Genomic DNA, 19,394 nt, shown 5'->3' on the forward strand with positions numbered 1-19,394 from the left:
CACACACACACATATGTCAGGAGCCATCAGACAGAGTAGAAAGACTTTCATTATCCTGCAGTCCGGCCCTTGTTGGCCATGACAGGTTCATCCACCAGTAGCCCCGAGATGCGATCGATACCGCTGACAGGAACGTGCGTGTGTGTGTTTGTTTTTGTGTGTGAAGGGGGGGGGTGATAAAGCAGACAGTAGAAACCATGATTTGGATGAGATAATGATGAAAACAAGTGTCAAAAACCCACCCACAACCCCTGTCATCATCACACACGCTGTCAGACACACATACACGAACACGCACGCATAGGCACGCATGCACACACACACACACACACACACACGAACCCCCCAACGGCCTTAAGCAGGTGCAGTTGTCACCCATAACGTTGTGTGATAGATAGGACAGTACAGATGGATCCTGTCGGAAAAACAGCTCTTACACACAGTCTCAGCACAGGCTAGATTCCAGAGAGAGATAGAGATGGAGAGTGAGAGGGATAGAGACCTGAGAGAGAAAGAACATGGCAAAATGAAGGGAAGACATGAGCAAAAAGCTTGTATAACTTTTACATAGCTTCCTGAATATGGTGAATACCTGTGTACTAACGTAAACTGTGTTTTTATTCAATCATCATGCCTGTTTTATAAACCATATTTACTCCATAGAGCAAGACACAGGGTTGGACCATGAGAGCTTCAAGGCATAGATTAGTTGATCCATATCTATAGAATGTGCATGCACACACACACACACACACACACACACCACGGTTGAAATTGGATCTCAGAATAGACACCAATTACACCTTATAACCCATTGATACCAGACCTGTGCAATTAGCACTCATATTCCTGAAAGGTTATCGCTCTCACCACACTCACCCACATAGACACACAAACGCAGACACACTGTTGGGCATCCAGATTATCAAGAGTTGCTGGGTTCATATTCTGATTGTGTGGTGACTGGGTAATGGGTGATATTTCCACAATTATTATAAAAAATAAAAAACATTTTTTTGGGGGGGTAGATCAGCTTTAATATTGCTTCCATCAACGTAATTGTCTGCATCCTTTCCAATCCCCCATTAAATGTTTTGTAAATATACACTGCACTCGGAAAGTATTCAGACCCCTTGACTTTTTCCACATTTTGTTACTTTACAGTCTTATTCTAAACGGATGAAATTGTTTGTTTTCCTCATCAATCTACACACAACACCCCATAATCACTGTCAGGCGGTGGATGTAGCTGGTGCATGAAGTCAGGCGCAGGAGAGCAGAGATGAGTGAACAACGCACTTTACTAGAGAAAATAGCACAAAGTAACAAAACCAATGTGCGAACAATAATGGTTGCCATCCAACACGGGTGAACACAGCACCCGGAACAAACCAGCCAGAAACGTACCGACCCTAACAATAAACAAACACACACAAAGACATGGGGGAAACAGAGGGCTAAATACATGACCAGTAATTGGGAAATGAAAACCAGGTGTGTGGGAAACATAGACAAAACCAATGAAAAGTGGATCGACGATGGCTAGAAGACCGGCGACATCGACCGCCGAGCGCCGCCCGAACAAGGAGAGGAACCAAATGCAAATGTATAAATTAGAAAAAAACTGAAATATCACATTTACATAAGTATTCAGACCCTTTGCTATGAGACTCAAAATATAGCTCAGGTGCATCCTGTTTCCATTTATCATCCTTGAGATGTTTCTACAACTTGATTGGAGTCCGGATGTGGTAAATTCAATTTATTGGACTTGATTTAGAAAGGCACACACCTGTCTATATAAGGTCCCACAGTTGACAGGGCTTGTCATAGGTAAAACCTAGCCATGAGATCGAAGGAATTGTTCGTAGAGCTCAAAGATAGGATTGTGTCGCGGCACAGATCTGGGGAAGGGTACTAAAAAATATCTGCAGCATTGAAGGTGTCGTGGAATATTCTAATCAAGTGAGTGTCCATTTCTTTAACCTATTTAGGATAGGGTGCAGTATTTTCACGGCCGGATAAAAAACGTACCCGATTTAATCTGGTTATTACTCCTGCCCAGAAACTAGAATATGCATATAATTGTTTGATTTGGATAGGAAACACCCTGAAGTTTCTAAAACTGTTTGAATGGTGTCTGTGAGTATAACAGAACTCATATGGCAGGCCAAAACCTGAGAAGATTGCATACAGGAAGTGCCCTCTCTGACCATTTCTTGGCCTTCTATAGCCTCTTTATGGAAAATAGAGGATCTCTGCTGTAACGTGACATTTTCTAAGGCTCCCATAGGCTCTCAGAAGGCGCCAGAACAGGGAATGATGACTCTGCAGTCCCTGGCTGAAAAACAGTAGCGCATTTGGAGAGTGGTCGATCTGAGAACAATGAAACGGGAGCGCGCATGCAGATGAAGAGTCCATTTTACATTTTCAGTCTTTGAACGAAAACGACGTCTCCCGGTCGGAATATTATCGCTATTTTACGAGAAAAATCGCATAAAAATGTATTTTAAACAGCGTTTGACATGCTTCGAAGTACGGTAATGGAATATTTTGACATTTTTTGTCACGATACGCGCCGGCGCGTCTCCCTTCGCATAGTGTCTTGAACGCAAGAACAAAACGCCGCTATTTGGATATAAATATGGATTATTTGGAACCAAAACAACATTGGGTGTAAACTAGAAGTCCTGGGAGTGCATTCTGACGAAGAACAGCAAAGGTAACCCAATTTTTCTTATAGTAAATCTGAGTTTGGTGAGTGCCAAACTTGGTGGGTGTCAAAATAGCTAGCCATGATGGCCGGGCTATCTACTCAGAATATTGCAAAATGTGCTTTCACCGAAAAGCTATTTTAAAATCGGACACCGCGATTGCATAAAGGAGTTCTGTATCTATAATTCTTTAAATAATTGTTATGTTTTTTGTGAACGTTTATCGTGAGTAATTTAGTAAATTCACAGGAAGTTTCGGTGGGTATGCTAGTTCTGAACGTCACATGCTAATGTAAAAAGCTGTTTTTTGATATATATATGAACTTGATTGAACAAAACATGCATGTATTGTATAACATAATGTCCTAGGAGTGTCATCTGATGAAGATCATCAAAGGTTAGTGCTGCATTTAGCTGTGGTTTTGGTTTTTGTGACATTATATGCTAGCTTGAAAAATGTGTGTGTGATTATTTCTGGCTGGGTACTCTCCTGACATAATCTAATGTTTTTCTTTCGTTGTAAAGCCTTTTTGAAATCGGACAGTGTGGTTAGATAAAGGAGAGTCTTGTCTTTAAAATTGTGTAAAATAGTCATATGTTTGAAAAATGGAAGTTTTCAGATTTTCGAGGAGTTTGTATTTCGCGCCACGCCCTATCATTGGATATTGGAGCGGTGTTCCGCTAGCGGAACATCTAGATGTAAGAGGTTAACCTCTCTGGGCTAGGCGGGACGAATTCGTCCCACCTACGCAACAGCCAGTCTAATCCAGTGGCGCGATTTTCAAATACCTTAAAAATCCTATTACTTCAATTTCTCAAACATATGACTATTTTACAGCTATTTAAAGACAAGACTCTCGTTATTCTAACCACACTGTCCGATTTCAAAAAGGCTTTACAACGAAAGCAAAACATTAGATTATGTCAGCAGAGTACCAAGCCAGAAATAATCAGACACCCATTTTTCAAGCTAGCATATAATGTCACAAAAACCCAGAAGACAGCTAAATGCAGCACTAACCTTTGATCTTCATCAGATGACAACCCTAGGACATTATGTTATACAATACATGCATGTTTTGTTCAATCAAGTTCATATTTATATCAAAAAACAGCTTTTTACATTAGCATGTGACGTTCAGAACTAGCATACCCCCCGCAAACTTCCGGCGAATTCACTAACAATTTACTAAATTACTCACGATAAACGTTCACAAAAAGCATAACAATTATTTTAAGAATTATAGATACAGAACTCCTCTATGCACTCGATATGTCCGATTTTAAAATAGCTTTTGGTGAAAGCACATTTTGCAATATTCTAAGTACATAGCCCAGCCATCACGGGCTAGCTATTTAGACACCCGGCAAGTTTAGCACTCACCAATATCAGATTTACTATTACAAAAGTTTGATTACCTTTTGTTGTCTTCGTCAGAATGCACTCCCAGGACTTCTACTTCAATAACAAATGTTGGTTTGGTCCAAAATAATCCATCGTTATATCCGAATAGCGGCGTTTTGTTCGTATGCGTCCAGACACTATCCGAATGGTAAATAAGGGTCGCGCGCATGGCGCAATTCGTGACAAAAAAAAACTAAATATTCCATTACCGTACTTCGAAGCATGTCAACCGCTGTTTAAAATCCATTTTTATGCCATTTTTCTCGTAAAAAAGCGATAATATTCCGACCGGGAATATCCTTTTAGGTAAACAGACAAAGGAAAATAAAGCTTTCGGTCGACGCGGGCACGAGCCTGAGTCTCACAGTACTGTAACCAGCCACTACCCAAACGCGCAACTTTTTTTCAGCCAGAGCCTGCAAAGCCACGATTCAGCGTTTTGCCGCCTTCTGAGAGCCTATGGCAGCCGTAGGAAGTGTCACGTTATAGCTAAGATCCTCACTCTTCAATAAACAGAGACAAGAAGAACGACACCTTGTCAGACATTCCACTTCCTGCATGAAATCTTCTCAGGTTTTTGCCTGCCATATGAGTTCTGTTATACTCACAGACACCATTCAAACAGTTATAGAAACTTTAGGGTGTTTTCTATCCAAAGCCAATAATTATATGCATATTCTAGTTACTGGGCAGGAGTAGTAACCAGATTAAATCGGGTACGTTTTTTATCCAGCCGTGTCAATACTGCCCTCTAGCCCTAACAGGTTAAACAATCATCTTTATTCAATATCGATTAATTATTGCAATAATGAAGCTGTCGACCCCACACTCTTGAGTGTGTTGCCGAGAGCTTAACCTTTACAGACAATGCAGAGTTCTTAGATAGCTGACACTAAAAATGCTTGGTCATGGTTGGTTCAACCCCTCCCATTGCTTATCGGGGGGCAGCACAAGACATCCTGGGTTCATCCTGTGGTCATCAGGTAGCCTAGTGGTTAGAGCGTTGGGCCAGTAACCGAAAAGTTGCTGGATTGAATCCCTGAGCTGACAAGGTAAAATCTTCCATTCTGCCACTGAACAAGGCAGGTAACCCAATGTTCCCTGCTAGGCCATCATTGTTAATAAGAATTTGTTCTTAACTGACTTGCCTACTTAAATAAAAGTTACATTTAAACAATAAATAAAAACAATCTGCACCCGGTGCTGTTTCCCAGATGCAAGAATGATTAGACACAATAAGGGTTTTGTTCTATTCCTCCAGGCTCTTGGTTACACCCACCACATCTTGTCTATGGAATGCCAGCTGTTGGTTTTTATCACCAAGTCATGAATCAATTGTCAGCTCAAGCCATCTCAAGTAAAACCATATTAGGGTGTAGACCATAAAAACACGGCATTAGTTGAACAGAAATGTTGTTAACCTGTTGGGTCTAGGGGGCAGCATTTGCACGTCTGGATAAAAAAAAATGTACCCGATTTAATCTGGTTACTAATCCTACCCAGTAACTAGAATATGCATATACTTATTATATATGGATAGAAAACACTCTAAAGTTTCCAAAACTGTTTGAATGGTGTCTGTGAGTATAACAGAACTCATTTGGCAGGCAAAACCCTGAGACATTTTCTGACAGGAAGTGGATACCTGATGTGTTGTATTGACTTTAAACCTATCCCATTGAAAAACACAGGGGTTTAGGAATATTTTGGCACTTCCTATTGCTTCCACTAGATGTCACCAGCCTTTACAAAGTGTTTTGAGTCTTCTGGAGGGAGATCTGACCGAACAAGAGCCATGGAACGGTGATGTCCCATTAGACACCTGGCGCGCTAGTTCATGTTGGGTACCCTCGTTCCAATACGTTATAAAGAGTATGCATTCGTCCACCTTGAATATTATTCATGTTCTGGTTAAAAAGGCCCTAATGATTTATGCTATACAACGTTTGACATGTTTGAACGAACGGAAATATATTTTTTCCCCTCGTTCATGACGAGAAGTCCGGCTGGCTTACATCATGTGCTAACGAGACGGAGATTTTTGGACATAAATGATGAGCTTTTTTGAACAAAACTACATTCGTTATGGACCTGTGATACCTGGAAGTGACATCTGATGAAGAGAATCAAAGGTAATGGATTATTTACATAGTATTTTCGATTTTAGATCTCCCCAACATGACGTCTAGTCTGTATCGCAACGCCGTATTTTCTGGGCGCAGTGCTCAGATTATTGCAAAGTGTGATTTCCCAGTAAGGTTATTTTTAAATCTGGCAAGTTGATTGCGTTCAAGAGATGTAAATCTATAATTCTTTAAATGACAATATAATATTTTACCAATGTTTTCTAATTTTAATTATTTAATTTCTGACGCTGACTTGACTGCCGGTTATTGGAGGAAACGATTTCCTCAACATCAATGCCATAGTAAAACGCTGTTTTTGTATATAAATATGAACTTGATAGAACTAAAAATGCATGCATTGTCTAACATAATGTCCTAGGAGTGTCATCTGATGGAGATTGTAAAAGGTTAGTGCATCATTTTAGCTGGTTTTATGGTTTTGGTGACCCTGTCTTTGACTTGACAAAACATTACACACAACTCTTGTAAATGTACTGTCCTAACATACTCTAAATTTATGCTTTCGCCGTAAAACCTTTTTGAAATCGTAAAACGTGGTTAGATTAAGGAGATGTTTATCTTTCAAATGGTGTAAGATAGTTGTATGTTTGAAAAATTTGAATTTTGACATTTATTTGGTTTCAAATTTGCCGCCTCCCCGTACCAGCACCAGTGACATTCAATGGAGAACCACTATCGTTCACTGACTGGAAGGTCTCTTTCAGACTCTGATAGATAGGAAGAACTACCAGCAACGAGGTATATTACTTAACCTCTATGGGCTAGGTGGGACGCTAGCGTGCCACCCGTGGTGCACTCCATCAACAGCAGGTGCATTTCAAGAGCGGCAAATTTGAATCCAAATAAATGTCAAAATTCAAATTTTTCAAACATACAACTATTTTACACCCTTTGAAAGATAAACATCTCCTTAATCTAACCACGTTTTACGATTTCAAAAAGGTTTTACGGCGAAAGCATAAATTTAGAGTATGTTAGGACAGTACATTTACAAGAGTTGTGTGTAATGTTTTGTCGATTCAAAGACAGGGTCACCAAAACCATAAAACCAGCTAAAATGATGCACTAACCTTTTACAATCTCCATCAGATGACACTCCTAGGACATTATGTTAGACAATGCATGCATTTTTAGTTCTATCAAGTTCATATTTATATCCAAAAACAGCGTTTTACTATGGCATTGATGTTGAGGAAATCGTTTCCTCCAATAACCGGCAGTCAAGTCAACGTCACAAATTAAATAATTAAAATTAGAAAACATTGGTAAAATATTATATTGTCATTTAAAGAATTATAGATTTACATCTCTTGAACGCAATCAACTTGCCAGATTTAAAAATAACCTTACTGGGAAATCACACTTTGCAATAATCTGAGCACTGCGCCCAGAAAAATACGCTTGCGATACAGACTAGACGTCATGTTGGGGAGATCTAAAATCGAAAATACTATGTAAATAATCCATTACCTTTGATTCTCTTCATCAGATGTCACTTCCAGGTATCACAGGTCCATAACGAATATAGTTTTGTTCAAAAAAGCTCATCATTTATGTCCAAAAATCTCCGTCTTGTTAGCACATGATCTAAGCCAGCCGGACTTCTCGTCATGAACGAGGGGAAAAATATATTTACGTTCGTTCAAACATGTCAAACGTTGTATAGCATAAATCATTAGGGCCTTTTTTAACCAGAACATGAATAATATTCAAGGTGGACGAATGCATACTCTTTATAACGTATTGGAACGAGGGTACCCAACATGAACTCGCGCGCCAGGTGTCTAATGGGACATCATCGTTCCATGGCTCTTGTTCGGTCAGATCTCCCTCCAGAAGACTCAAAACACTTTTTAAAGGCTGGTGACATCTAGTGGAAGCAATAGGAAGTGCCAAAATATTCCTCAGCCCCTGTGTTTTTCAATGGGATAGGTTTAAAGGTAATACAACACATCAGGTATCCACTTCCTGTCAGAAAATGTCTCAGGGTTTTGCCTGCCAAATGAGTTCTGTTATACTCACAGACACCATTCAAACAGTTTTAGAAACTTTAGAGTGTTTTCTATCCATATATAATAAGTATATGCATATTCTAGTTACTGGGTAGGATTAGTAACCAGATTAAATCGGGTACATTTTTTTTATCCAGACGTGCAAATGCTGCCCCCTAGCCCTAACAGGTTAAGTATATAATTGTTAAATGTAAAAAGAATCAGATAAATATGTAATTTTTCTCTCACAAAAGTCCCCAAGAACACAGTGGTCTCCATCACTCTTAAATTGACTCTTCCTAGAGCTGGCCGCCCGGCCAAACTGAGCAATCGGGGGAGAAGGGCCTTGGTCAGGGAGGTGACCAAGAACCCAATGGTCACTCTGACAAAGCTCTAGAGTTCCTCTGTGGAAATGGGAGAGCCTTTCAGAAGGACAACCATCACTGCAGTACTCCACCAATCAGGCCTTTATGGTAGAGTGGCCAGACGGAAGCCACTCCTCAGTAAAAGGCACAAGACAGCCCGCTTGGAGTTAGCCAGAAGGCACCTAAAGGACTCTCAGACCATGAGAAACAAGATTCTCTGGTCTGATGAAACCAAGATTGAACTCTTTGGTCTGAATGCCAAGCGTCACATCTGAAGGAAAACTGGCACCATCCCACCGGTGAAGCATGGTGGTGGCAGCATCATGCTGTGGGGATATTTTCAGCAGCACGGACTGGGAGACTAGTCAGGATCGAGGTAAAGATGAACGGAGCAAAGTATATCCTTGATGAAAACCTGCTCAGGACCTCAGACTGGGGCAACGGTTCACCTTCCAACAGGACAAGGACCCTAAGCACACAGCCAAGACAACCCAGGAGTGGCTTTGGGACAAGTCTCTGACTGTCTTTCAGTGGCCCAGCCAGATCCCGGACTTAAACCTGATCTAACCTGATCTCTGGAGAGACCTGAAAATAGCTGTGCAGCAACGCTCCCCATCGAACCTGACAGAGCTTGAGAGGATCTGCAGAGAAAAATGGGAGAAACTACCCAAATATAGGTGTGCCAAGCTTGTAGCGTCATACCCAAGAAGACTTGAGGTGCTAAAACAAAGTACTGAGTGAAGGGTCTGCAAAAAGCAAACATTTCTAAAAAACATTTTTTGCTTTGTCATTATGGGGTATTGTGTGTAGATTGAGGGGGGGGAACAATTTAATATATTTTAGAATAAGGCTGTAACGTAAGAAAATGTGGAAAAAGTCAAGGTGTCTAATATTTTTCCAAATGCCCAGTATAGCAAAACACCAGTCTCAACGTCAACAGTGAAGAGGCGACTCCGGGATGCTGGCCGTATAGGCAGAGTTCCTCTGTCCAGTGTGTGTTCTTTTGCCCATCTTAATCTTTTATTTTTATTGGCCAGTCTGAGATATGACTTTTTCTTTGCAACTCTGCCTAGAAGGCCAGCATCCCAGAGTCGCCTCCTCACTGTTGACGTTGAGACTGGTGTTTTGCGGGTACTTTTTAATGAAGCTGCCAGTTGAGGACTTGTGAGGCGTCTGTTTCTCAAACTAGACACTCCAATCTACTTGTCCTCCTGCTCAGTTGTGCAGCGGGTCCTCCAACTCCTCTTTCTATTCTGGTTAGAGCCAGTTTGCGCTGTTCTGTGAAGGGAGTAGTACACAGCATTGTATGAGAGCTTCAGTTTCTTGCCAATTTCTTGCATGGAATAGCCTTCATTTCTCAGAGCAAGAATAGACTGACGAGTTTCAGAAGAAAGTTATTTGTTTCTGGCCATTTTGAGCCTGTATTCGAACCCACAAATGCTGATGCTCCAGATACTGAACTAGTCTAAAGATAGCCAGTTTTATTGCTTCTTTAATCAGAACAACAGTTTTCAGCTGTGCTCACATAATTGCAAAAGGATTTTCTAATGATCAATTATCCTTTTAAAATCATGAACTTGGATTAGCTAACATAACGTGCCATTGGAACACAGGAGTGATGGTTGCTGATAATGGGCCTCTGTACGCCTTTGTAGATATTCCATAAAAAATCAGCCGTTTCCAGCTACAATAGTCATTTACAACATTAACAATGTCTGCACTGTATTTCTGATCGATTTGATGTTATTTTAATGGGAAAAAAGGTGTTTTCTTTCAAAAACAAGGACATTTCTAAGTGACCCCAAACTTTTGAACGGCAGTGTACATTTTAAGGGAAAAACATATTTTACAATAGTTATCTTTTATTTATTTTTACTCCTATCCTTCATCTACCCTCAACTCCTCGCATCTATTTCTGATGTCCATCCAGTTTAATTTCTGTTTGCCATATATTTTGAACTGTGCTGTTTCACAAAAGTTCTGAACCTATATACATTTTACGGACACAGTATATTTTACATTAGTTATTTTGTTATTAGTCCCACCCTTCAGCTCCATACAACCCCTCCCATCTATCTCTTAACACCATCCACATTGGATTTCTATTTCCATATATTTTTCAACTGTGCTGTGATGTTTCACAAAAGTTCTGACCATTTCTGTTCTCATATTTTCTACAGATTGTAATTTAAAGGTAAACATTTTTGCTTAAAGTATTATTATATTATTGATCGATTTGACTATGACTTTTTTAATCACCCGGTAGTGCTATCTGCATTTAGCTCCAGGTAAATGCAATTATTCAGTCAATCCTTGACCTGCGAAAAAAAACAAAAAAACAAGCTACATACGGACCGTAACAAAACAAATGATCAAATTTCGTAACAAAATCTGCAAAATATTTCCACCAATATTAATATGCAGGACTTTTACTTCATATAGATACCATCACTGAACATTCCACAGCACAGCATGCCCTAGTCCCAATCAGTTTACCACTTTCTTTCTTTCTTGCTACCTCCCTCTTCTCTCACTTTCTCTCTCTATCAGTATTTCTGTCTCTCTGTCTATCTATCCTACTCTTTTTCTCTTTCTCTGTTCAGACTGACTCAAAGGGTTCTTCCATGCCATATACTAATCTGAAATGAAATCTCTCTAAGAGCAGAGAGTATTTTTCTCTGTGGTTTCTTTCCTCTATTATGGAATGGATGAGTTTCTGCATGCTGTGGGAGCTTTGATGGGACTGAGCAGGATTGTGTTAGGGTTGGTCTTTGGGTGACATGGGTACTAAATCTGACTCTACGCTGTCAACAATCTCATGTTGTTTTTATGATAACTTACTGGCAGCCAGTTAACTGCAAGCTACTATAAACAAAGGTACAGTATGTTATCGGAAATTCCAAATAAACTTTATTTTAACAGTACATTACTGTAAATTGTCTTTGGAAATTGTTTATATGGAATTCATGGTAACATACTATATATACCAATTTTACAGTAACTTACAGGTAACTAACTGGCTGCCAATAAATGATGTTAAAAACAACAAGATTGTTTTGCAGTGTACTCCTGCCTCATCCGGTATGAGGGGAGAGGGGTGTTATAGACAGCCTGCAATTGTTGTGTGATACTTATGCATCATATTCACTCTCTTTCTGACAGTGTATGTAGGTGCTCATTGTCCTTCTGACAATCTGTTATGGTCTCTGTCTCTCTCTGTCTCTCTCTGTCTCCCATTCTTCTTGGTGCATACTATGTATCTCTACCAGTACTGGTGGTCTGTTAGGTAGAGGATGTATTAGATCTCATCAGGGCTTTGTATTGCCTTGGTTACCCCTCATCTCTTTTTCTCAGCCACTTAGACAACACAAGCCCAGCTCTTTGTACTTAAAGGGATTCTTTCACTTGAATGGAAATGTTAAATGACTTGGAAATTGAATAAAACGGTAACACTTTACTTGTCACCCAGTGTCAAAACACTTTTTGACAGGGTCATAAACATGTCATAATATGTCATAACAGCTGACATAACACTGTCATGACCCATAAATGTACAACTCTTGTGGCATATACTGTGTTATTATGGCTGGTTAGGACACCTACATAAGAGTTTCAAAACCCACATTTATTCAAATTAGTTTTTTCCCTGTCAAGAACTTTCCTTTCGTTTATAATTCCTGTGTTGTTGTTGTAATTAATTATTTACAGTCATGTTTTATGACCATCCTGTGTCACTTTACTTGGACTAAGAAAATCCACTTTATGACACTTAAGAAGGATTATGACCATCATAATCATAACAGCCAGATAGGCCTGTCACGTACATGCCCTTATGTCAGTCATCAGTCACAAAGAGGGTGTCTTGTCCTGCTCCTGAAATCTGCTCCTGCACTCATCCCAGTTATCAGCAACAGAGCATTGGGGTAGGTGCATGTCTGACATCAATGTATGCGCAAAAGCAATGATAATTTAATATGGCGAATTAAAAACAAAACATAAACATACTGTTGACACGTAGGCTATGGTGTAATGGAATGGTTTGCCTTGTGTGGTAGGTTTTGTGGGTTTTTACACTCTTATGTAGGTGTCATAACCAGCCATAAAATAACGCAATATATGTCACAACAGGTCAAAATATGTGTCATGACAGTGTCATGACCATATTATAACAAAATATGAAAAGTTATGTCAGCTGTTATGACATGTTATGATTATGACAAATACAACAAAGGCATGAAAGAATACATTCCAAGACAGGGAAAGAGGAAGGATGAATCAGAGACATTTATGATTATGAATCAGATGTGTAATACTTCCTACAAAAGATCCTCTGTGGTTCTGTCTGGTTGTACAGTTGAAGTCAAAAGTTCACATACACTTAGGTTGGAGTCATTAAAACTCGTTTTTCAACCACTCCACAAATTTCTTGTTAACAAACTATAGTTTTGTCAAGTCGGTTAGGACATCTACTTTGTGCATGACACAAGTAACTTTTCCAACAATTGTTTCCAGACAGATTATTATACTTAAAGTTCACTCTATCACAACTCCAGTGGGTCAGAAGTTTACATACACTAAGTTGACTGTGTCTTTAAACAGCTTGGAAAATTCCAGAAAATTATGTCAAGGCTTTAGAAGCTTCCGATAGGCTAATTGACATAATTTGAGTCAATTGGAGGTGTACCTGTGGATGTATTTCAAGGCCTACCTTCAAACTCAGTGCCTCTTTGCTTGACATCGTGGGAAAATCTAAAAAAATAAGTCTGGTTCATCATTGGGAGCAATTTCCAAACGCCTGAAGGTACCACAGTCATCTGTACAAACAATAGTACGCAAGTATAAACACCATGGGACCACGCAGAAGTCATACCGCTCAGGAAGGAGACGCGTTCTGTCTCCTAGAGATGAACGTACTTTGGTGCAAAAAGTGCAAATCAATCCCAGAACAACAGCAAAGGACCTTGTGAAGATGCTGGAGGAAACTGGTACAAAAGTATCTATATCCACAGTAAAACGAGTCCTATATCGACATAACCTGAAAGGCAGCTCAGCAAAGAAGAAACCACTGCTCCAAAACCGCCATAAAGCCAGACTACTGTTTGCAACTGCACATGGGGACAAAGATCGTACTTTTTGGAGAAATGTCCTCTGGTCTGATGAAACAAAAATAGAACTGTTTGGTCATAATGACCATCGTTATGTTTGGAGGAAAAAGGTGGAGGCTTGCATGCCGAAGAACACCATCCCAACCGTGAAGCACGGGGGTGGCAGCATCATGTTGTGAGGGTGCTTTGCTGCAGGAGGGTCTGGTGCACTTCACAAAATAGATGGCATCATGAGGAAGGAAAATTATGTGGATATATTGAAGCAACATCTCAAGACATCAGTCAGAAAGTTAAAGCTTGGTCGCAAATGGGTCTTCAAAATGGACAATGATCCCAAGCATACTTCCAAAGTTGTGGCAAAATGACTTAAGGACAGCAAAGTCAAGGTATTGGAGTTGCCATCACAAAGCCCTGACCTCAATCGTATAGAACATTTGTGGGCAGAACTGAAAAAGTGTGTGCGAGCAAGGAGGCCTACAAACCTGACTCAGTTACACCAGCTCTGTCACGAGGAATGGGTCAAAATTCACCCAACTTATTATGGGAAGCTTGTGGAAGGCTACCCGAAACGTTTGACCCAAATTAAACAATTGAAAGTCAATGCTACCAAATACTAATTGAGTGTATGCAAACTTCTGACCAACTGGGAATGTGATTAAATAAATCATTCTTTCTACTATTATTCTGACATTTCACATTCTTAAAATAAAGTGGTGATCCTAACTGACCTAAGACAGGGAATCTTTACTAAAATTAAATGTCAGGAATTGTGAAAAGCTGGGTTTAAATGTATTTGGTTAAGGTGTATGTAAACTTCCAACTTCAACTGTATTGTCACGTCCTGGCCAGTATAAGGGTTCATTATTATTGTAGTTTGGTCAGGACGTGGCAGAGGGTATTTGTTTTATGTGGCTCGGGGTGATTTAGTATTCCGGGGTTTTTGGGCACTGTTCCTTGTCTACGTATTTCTATGTTGATCTAGTTGGTTGTATGTCTATGTTTGGTTAATTGGGGTGGACTTCCAATTGAAGGCAGCTGTGTGGTGTTGCCTTTGATTGGAAGTCCTATATTAGTTGGGTGTGTTTGTCTGTGTATTGGTGGGAGATTGTTTCGTGTTTAGCGTGTGTAAGCCTAACAGGACTGTCAGTATATCGTGAGTTCGTTTTGTTGTTTTTGTGTTCATTTTGATTTAATAAATGTTCAAAATGAACAAACACAGTCCTGCTGCCTTTTGGTCCTCCTTCACCGACGAAATCCGTGACATGTATTTGCATATCTGTGGCCTCGTTCATCTTTAATAAAACACAAGCAGCAATTGGTGAGTAATACCACTTTAGGCTAAGAGGGTAATATTGTATATGTCTGATGTGTAATAAAATACTACTTTAGTGACCTGACAGTTTCTGCTACCACTATTGTGTGTGTGTGTGTGATAGTGAGTTTGAGTGTGAGCATGTGTATGTGTATGTTGTCTGTGAATTCCACATCTGATGAATCCTGATTGGAGATTGTCTGGGTTGGCAGGCAGGAAACAGATGTGCAATGTACAGCCCAATGAATTCCTCTCTTGCTCTCTCTCTCTTTCTCATACACACACACACACACACACACAGCCACATATCTCTGTGGCCGTTTATATGTGTTGTCGGGGCGATAGAGTCATATCATCTCCATGTCACCCAGGCAAACAAAGACACACTCCTTGGATCCCTCAGTAGAGCTGACAGCAGCCAGTCAATCACTTTAACCTTTTATCCTACTGTCACAACACATTGAAATGCCATCTCATATACCATACGGATCATAATCTATTCAAATCACCAGCTCTCACGTCTCACAAATGTGCCAAGGAACCGTATCAGGTGTGCCTGATTCATTATGTGAACATTTCCTCTCTAACAGGAGTATTACTGGAGCGAAAATGTTAGTTTCCCATTAAAGATGAGAGTGGGAAAGAATATGTTGATGGGAAGGTGGGATAATGAGAGAGGCTAATTAATTCAGGGCTTCATGAGTTCAAGGACAATTTCAATTTAGCAGATAAAGATGAGAGGATGAGCGGTTGACACGGGTGAGACGTCCAAGATCTTAATTACTTCACTGTTTCTATCTCAGAGGGAGGTGGGGATGGGGAGGGGTGAGGAGAGGAGGGGTGGTGGGTCTCTTTGTGAAGCCTCGTCTTCTTAGCTGGGGCCAAGTTCAGTTGGCTCCGGCCAAAAGTTCTTCCCAGGTCATCTCTTTCCATTTCAATAACCCAGACACTCACATAATGCATTTAGCTCAGGAGGAACCCACTAAGCCCCAAGGATGGATACATACAGGTACACACACACACACACACACATACAAACACACACACCTACACACAGACACACACGCATGCACGCATGCACGCATGCACACAGACAAAGTCACACACACACACACACACACAGGCATCCACACAAGCACACAATCGCTCTCTTTTGCTCTTTCTCTCTCCCTCTCTCTTTTATTCCCTACACTACACTGCTCAGTGAAAATAATCATTTTTGATAACCATTGAGGAATTCTATCAAATAGGGTAAAAGCTGCCTCAGCAACCTTATTGCCAATTACTCTATTTGACCTGAGTTCTACATCAGTAGAATCACTTGAAAGTTGTGGAGTTTGATACATTTAAATGTGGACTAGGAATAGTACTTTTGTCTAGCACTGAGTGTGTAACTGTGTTTGTTTGCGGTTACGTGTGAGCCCACTATTCCTGGTCACGGCTGGATGGGGGGGGGGGGGTCATATAAAGGTAATCTATAGAAGTAAAGACTGCTTCCTCAAAGAAGAAGTTTAAGTGTAGCCATTGCTTGTATTCCCTCTAGACAGCTGGGCTAATCACAGCGCACTCATAAAGTTCTCAGCATTACAACAAGACAGCAGTAACACAAACACACCACTTAAACAGTACTGAAGAGAGATTGATGCAATGCTTCAGATATACAATGAAACACACTGCTTTTAGAAGAAACACAGACTGGCATACAGCAAGTAATGGGAATCGAGTCACTTAGATCAGATTTTCAACTGATATAGTATATGCCTGTCGTATAGAGGTCTGTCTCCAGACACTTGTACACTTGGCAGAATGAATGAAGTCTTTATGCCTGACACATTGAGGGAGTGTGTAACCATACTAAGAGACTAATTAAAGCAGTATTCTGTTGTAAAAGGGGTTATGATCATGTGTATCAGTGGTTATTAATGGGTGTTGTGAATGTAAGCATGCTGTTACTGTAGCAGATCTGTATGACTAACCCTATGATGTTACTTAGCCTGTACTGTTTTCTGTAATTAGACAAAAAACATTCTGTCAGAGCAGTTAAGGAACATGTGACACCAAATGTATTTTGGAAACCTTGGATAATCATTCACCACCTTTGATTGCATAGGACCGTCTCTTTCCCCCTTACTGACTAACTTTATTCCCTTAACCCTTTCCTCCATTCCATTTTCTCTCTCTCTTTTCCCCTTATCCTCCTCCCTCTATCTCTCCATCTCTTGCAGTGGGATGCTATAAATGAGATGGATGAGTATTTCAGTCCCATCCACACGTACCAGGTGTGTAATGTGATGAGTCCCAGTCAGAACAACTGGCTGAGGACAGGCTGGATCCCTCGTGACGGAGCCAGGAGGATCTACATCGAGGTCAAGTTCACCCTCCGGGACTGTAACAGCATGCCTGGAGTCCTGGGAACCTGCAAGGTACAAGGGATAGGAGAGAGTGGTTGGGAATGTGGGATGAGGGAGGACGGGAGGGAAAAAGAGAGATGAAGATAAGTACGTGGTTTGCTTCAAAGATCAACACAGACTATTGACAGCTCTGTCTTTGATCATTTCTTTGTGTGTGTTATGATGAGCAGGAGACATTTAACCTGTACTACTATGAGTCGGACCGAGCTGTAGGCACGACCATCAGAGAGACCCAGTTCACCAAGATCGATACCATCGCTGCTGATGAGAGCTTTACTGGAGTGGACTTGGGAGTCAGGAGACTCAAACTCAACACAGAAGTATGCTAACTTATTTGAATATGCCATTCATGTTTTGAGTGAGCAGTGTTCCAGCGATGTGCTTGGTGCTGAAATGAGTGCCTTTCACAGTGCCACACCTGACTTTGCTCCCATTCCACATTTACTGAAACGTTTTGAGATGGATTAGTGTGATGTAATGTCCATTGTCTCCTCCCAGGTGCGAGGTGTGGGTCCCCTCACTAGACGAGGCTTCTACCTGGCCTTCCAGGACATCGGGGCGTGCATCGCCCTGACCTCGGTCAGGGTGTACTACAAGCGCTGCTCAGGCGTGGGCCGCAACCTGGCGGTGTTCACTGACGTAGTGACTGGCGCTGACTCCTCCTCCCTAGTGGAGGTCAGGGGTCAGTGTGTTGACCACGCCGAAGAGAGAGACACGCCCAAGATGTACTGCAGCGCTGAGGGGGAGTGGCTGGTGCCCATCGGGAGGTGTATATGCAGCGCGGGGTTTGAGGAGCACAGGGAGTCCTGCATCGGTGAGTCACACTCTGAATTAGGGACATATTTGGCTCTCTTGTTTTACATTATGTTACTGTCCTGCAGTTTTTATTTAATCTTACTTTACTTTACCTTATCTGTGTGTTTATGGTGAATGTTCAGCCTTGGACATTTTCTGTGTGGTTCAAGTTCTTTCAAACCCATAATAACTAGTCCAGCTATGGTTAGGTTGAATCGCTCATAGTCCTGAATAACCTTTCAACTTTTAAGATGATAAGCTGTGGTGAGTCATGAAAGATACCTCAAGTATTTTTTTTCATTCCTTGTCTTGCTTATATTTTTGTTTTGTTTATTTTCTCTGATGGACTGACTTCATTTAGGGACCTGTGCATATTTTAGGTTGCCAGGGTTATGGTAATTAAAAACGATTAATCACAGGCGCTGGATAATTAAAAGCGTTCTGTCGGCATAATGTGCCAAACGAACGAGGCACGGAACACTGGTTCACCTGCCTTGTTTCACACACACACACACACACACACACACACACACACACACCGTCTCCACTCATCTACATACCTGTTTACAGTACCTGTTTACTGCCTGAAGGAAACACACTCACCTGCGAACAAGGCATTGACGGCTAGTGGCAAACACACACACAGAGTTTTGTTACGTTTTAGATGCTTATCTCATGAATCTCTCCATTTGTCTGTAGTCAAGACATCATCCTAGTGCTTTGTAGTAGCAGTAGTGGCTGTAGTAGAGAGCTGGTGTGTGTGTGTGTAGGACTTGTCTCTCTGTGACCAAACTGTGTCACTGTGCTAATTCACCTCTCTCCAGTCACGCACATCCCAGGACACGACACAAGTCGTTGCCATGCAGACAACCCTGAGCACAAGAGAGAGAACCCGAGAGAGAGAATGATAAAGAGAGAGATGGGTTAAGTGGATAAGCAGTATGTATGCAAGAGAAAATGAAAGTGTGTGTGTTTAAGTAGTTCTTCCCTAACAAAGGCTCACTAGAGCCCCTGGGTTTCACTGTAAGCATGAGATCATCTATCTGAATGATTGCATGATGTAGCATTAAAAGTGTCACAGAAAGGAAAGGGGGGAAATAGAAAAGGGTGAAGAGAAAGATAGAGGGAGGAAGAGGAGAGGAGAGACAG

At 41.0% G+C, this 19,394-nt stretch overlaps 1 protein-coding gene across 1 annotated transcript in view; it reads left to right on the top strand.

Moving 5' to 3' along the window:
- The window catches only part of LOC106583107 (ephrin type-A receptor 8), a 170,070-nt gene that overhangs the window by 101,556 nt on the left and 49,120 nt on the right, over positions 1–19,394 (top strand). Inside the window, exons 3-5 of the mRNA XM_014166932.2 lie at positions 17,265–17,462; positions 17,621–17,770; positions 17,949–18,264. Of these exons, the coding sequence (XP_014022407.1) occupies positions 17,265–17,462; positions 17,621–17,770; positions 17,949–18,264 (664 nt within the window). The remainder of the gene's footprint in view (positions 1–17,264; positions 17,463–17,620; positions 17,771–17,948; positions 18,265–19,394) is intronic.

Source organism: Salmo salar, chromosome ssa22, assembly GCF_905237065.1.
Source record: "Salmo salar chromosome ssa22, Ssal_v3.1, whole genome shotgun sequence".
Taxonomy (NCBI): Eukaryota; Metazoa; Chordata; class Actinopteri; order Salmoniformes; family Salmonidae; genus Salmo; species Salmo salar.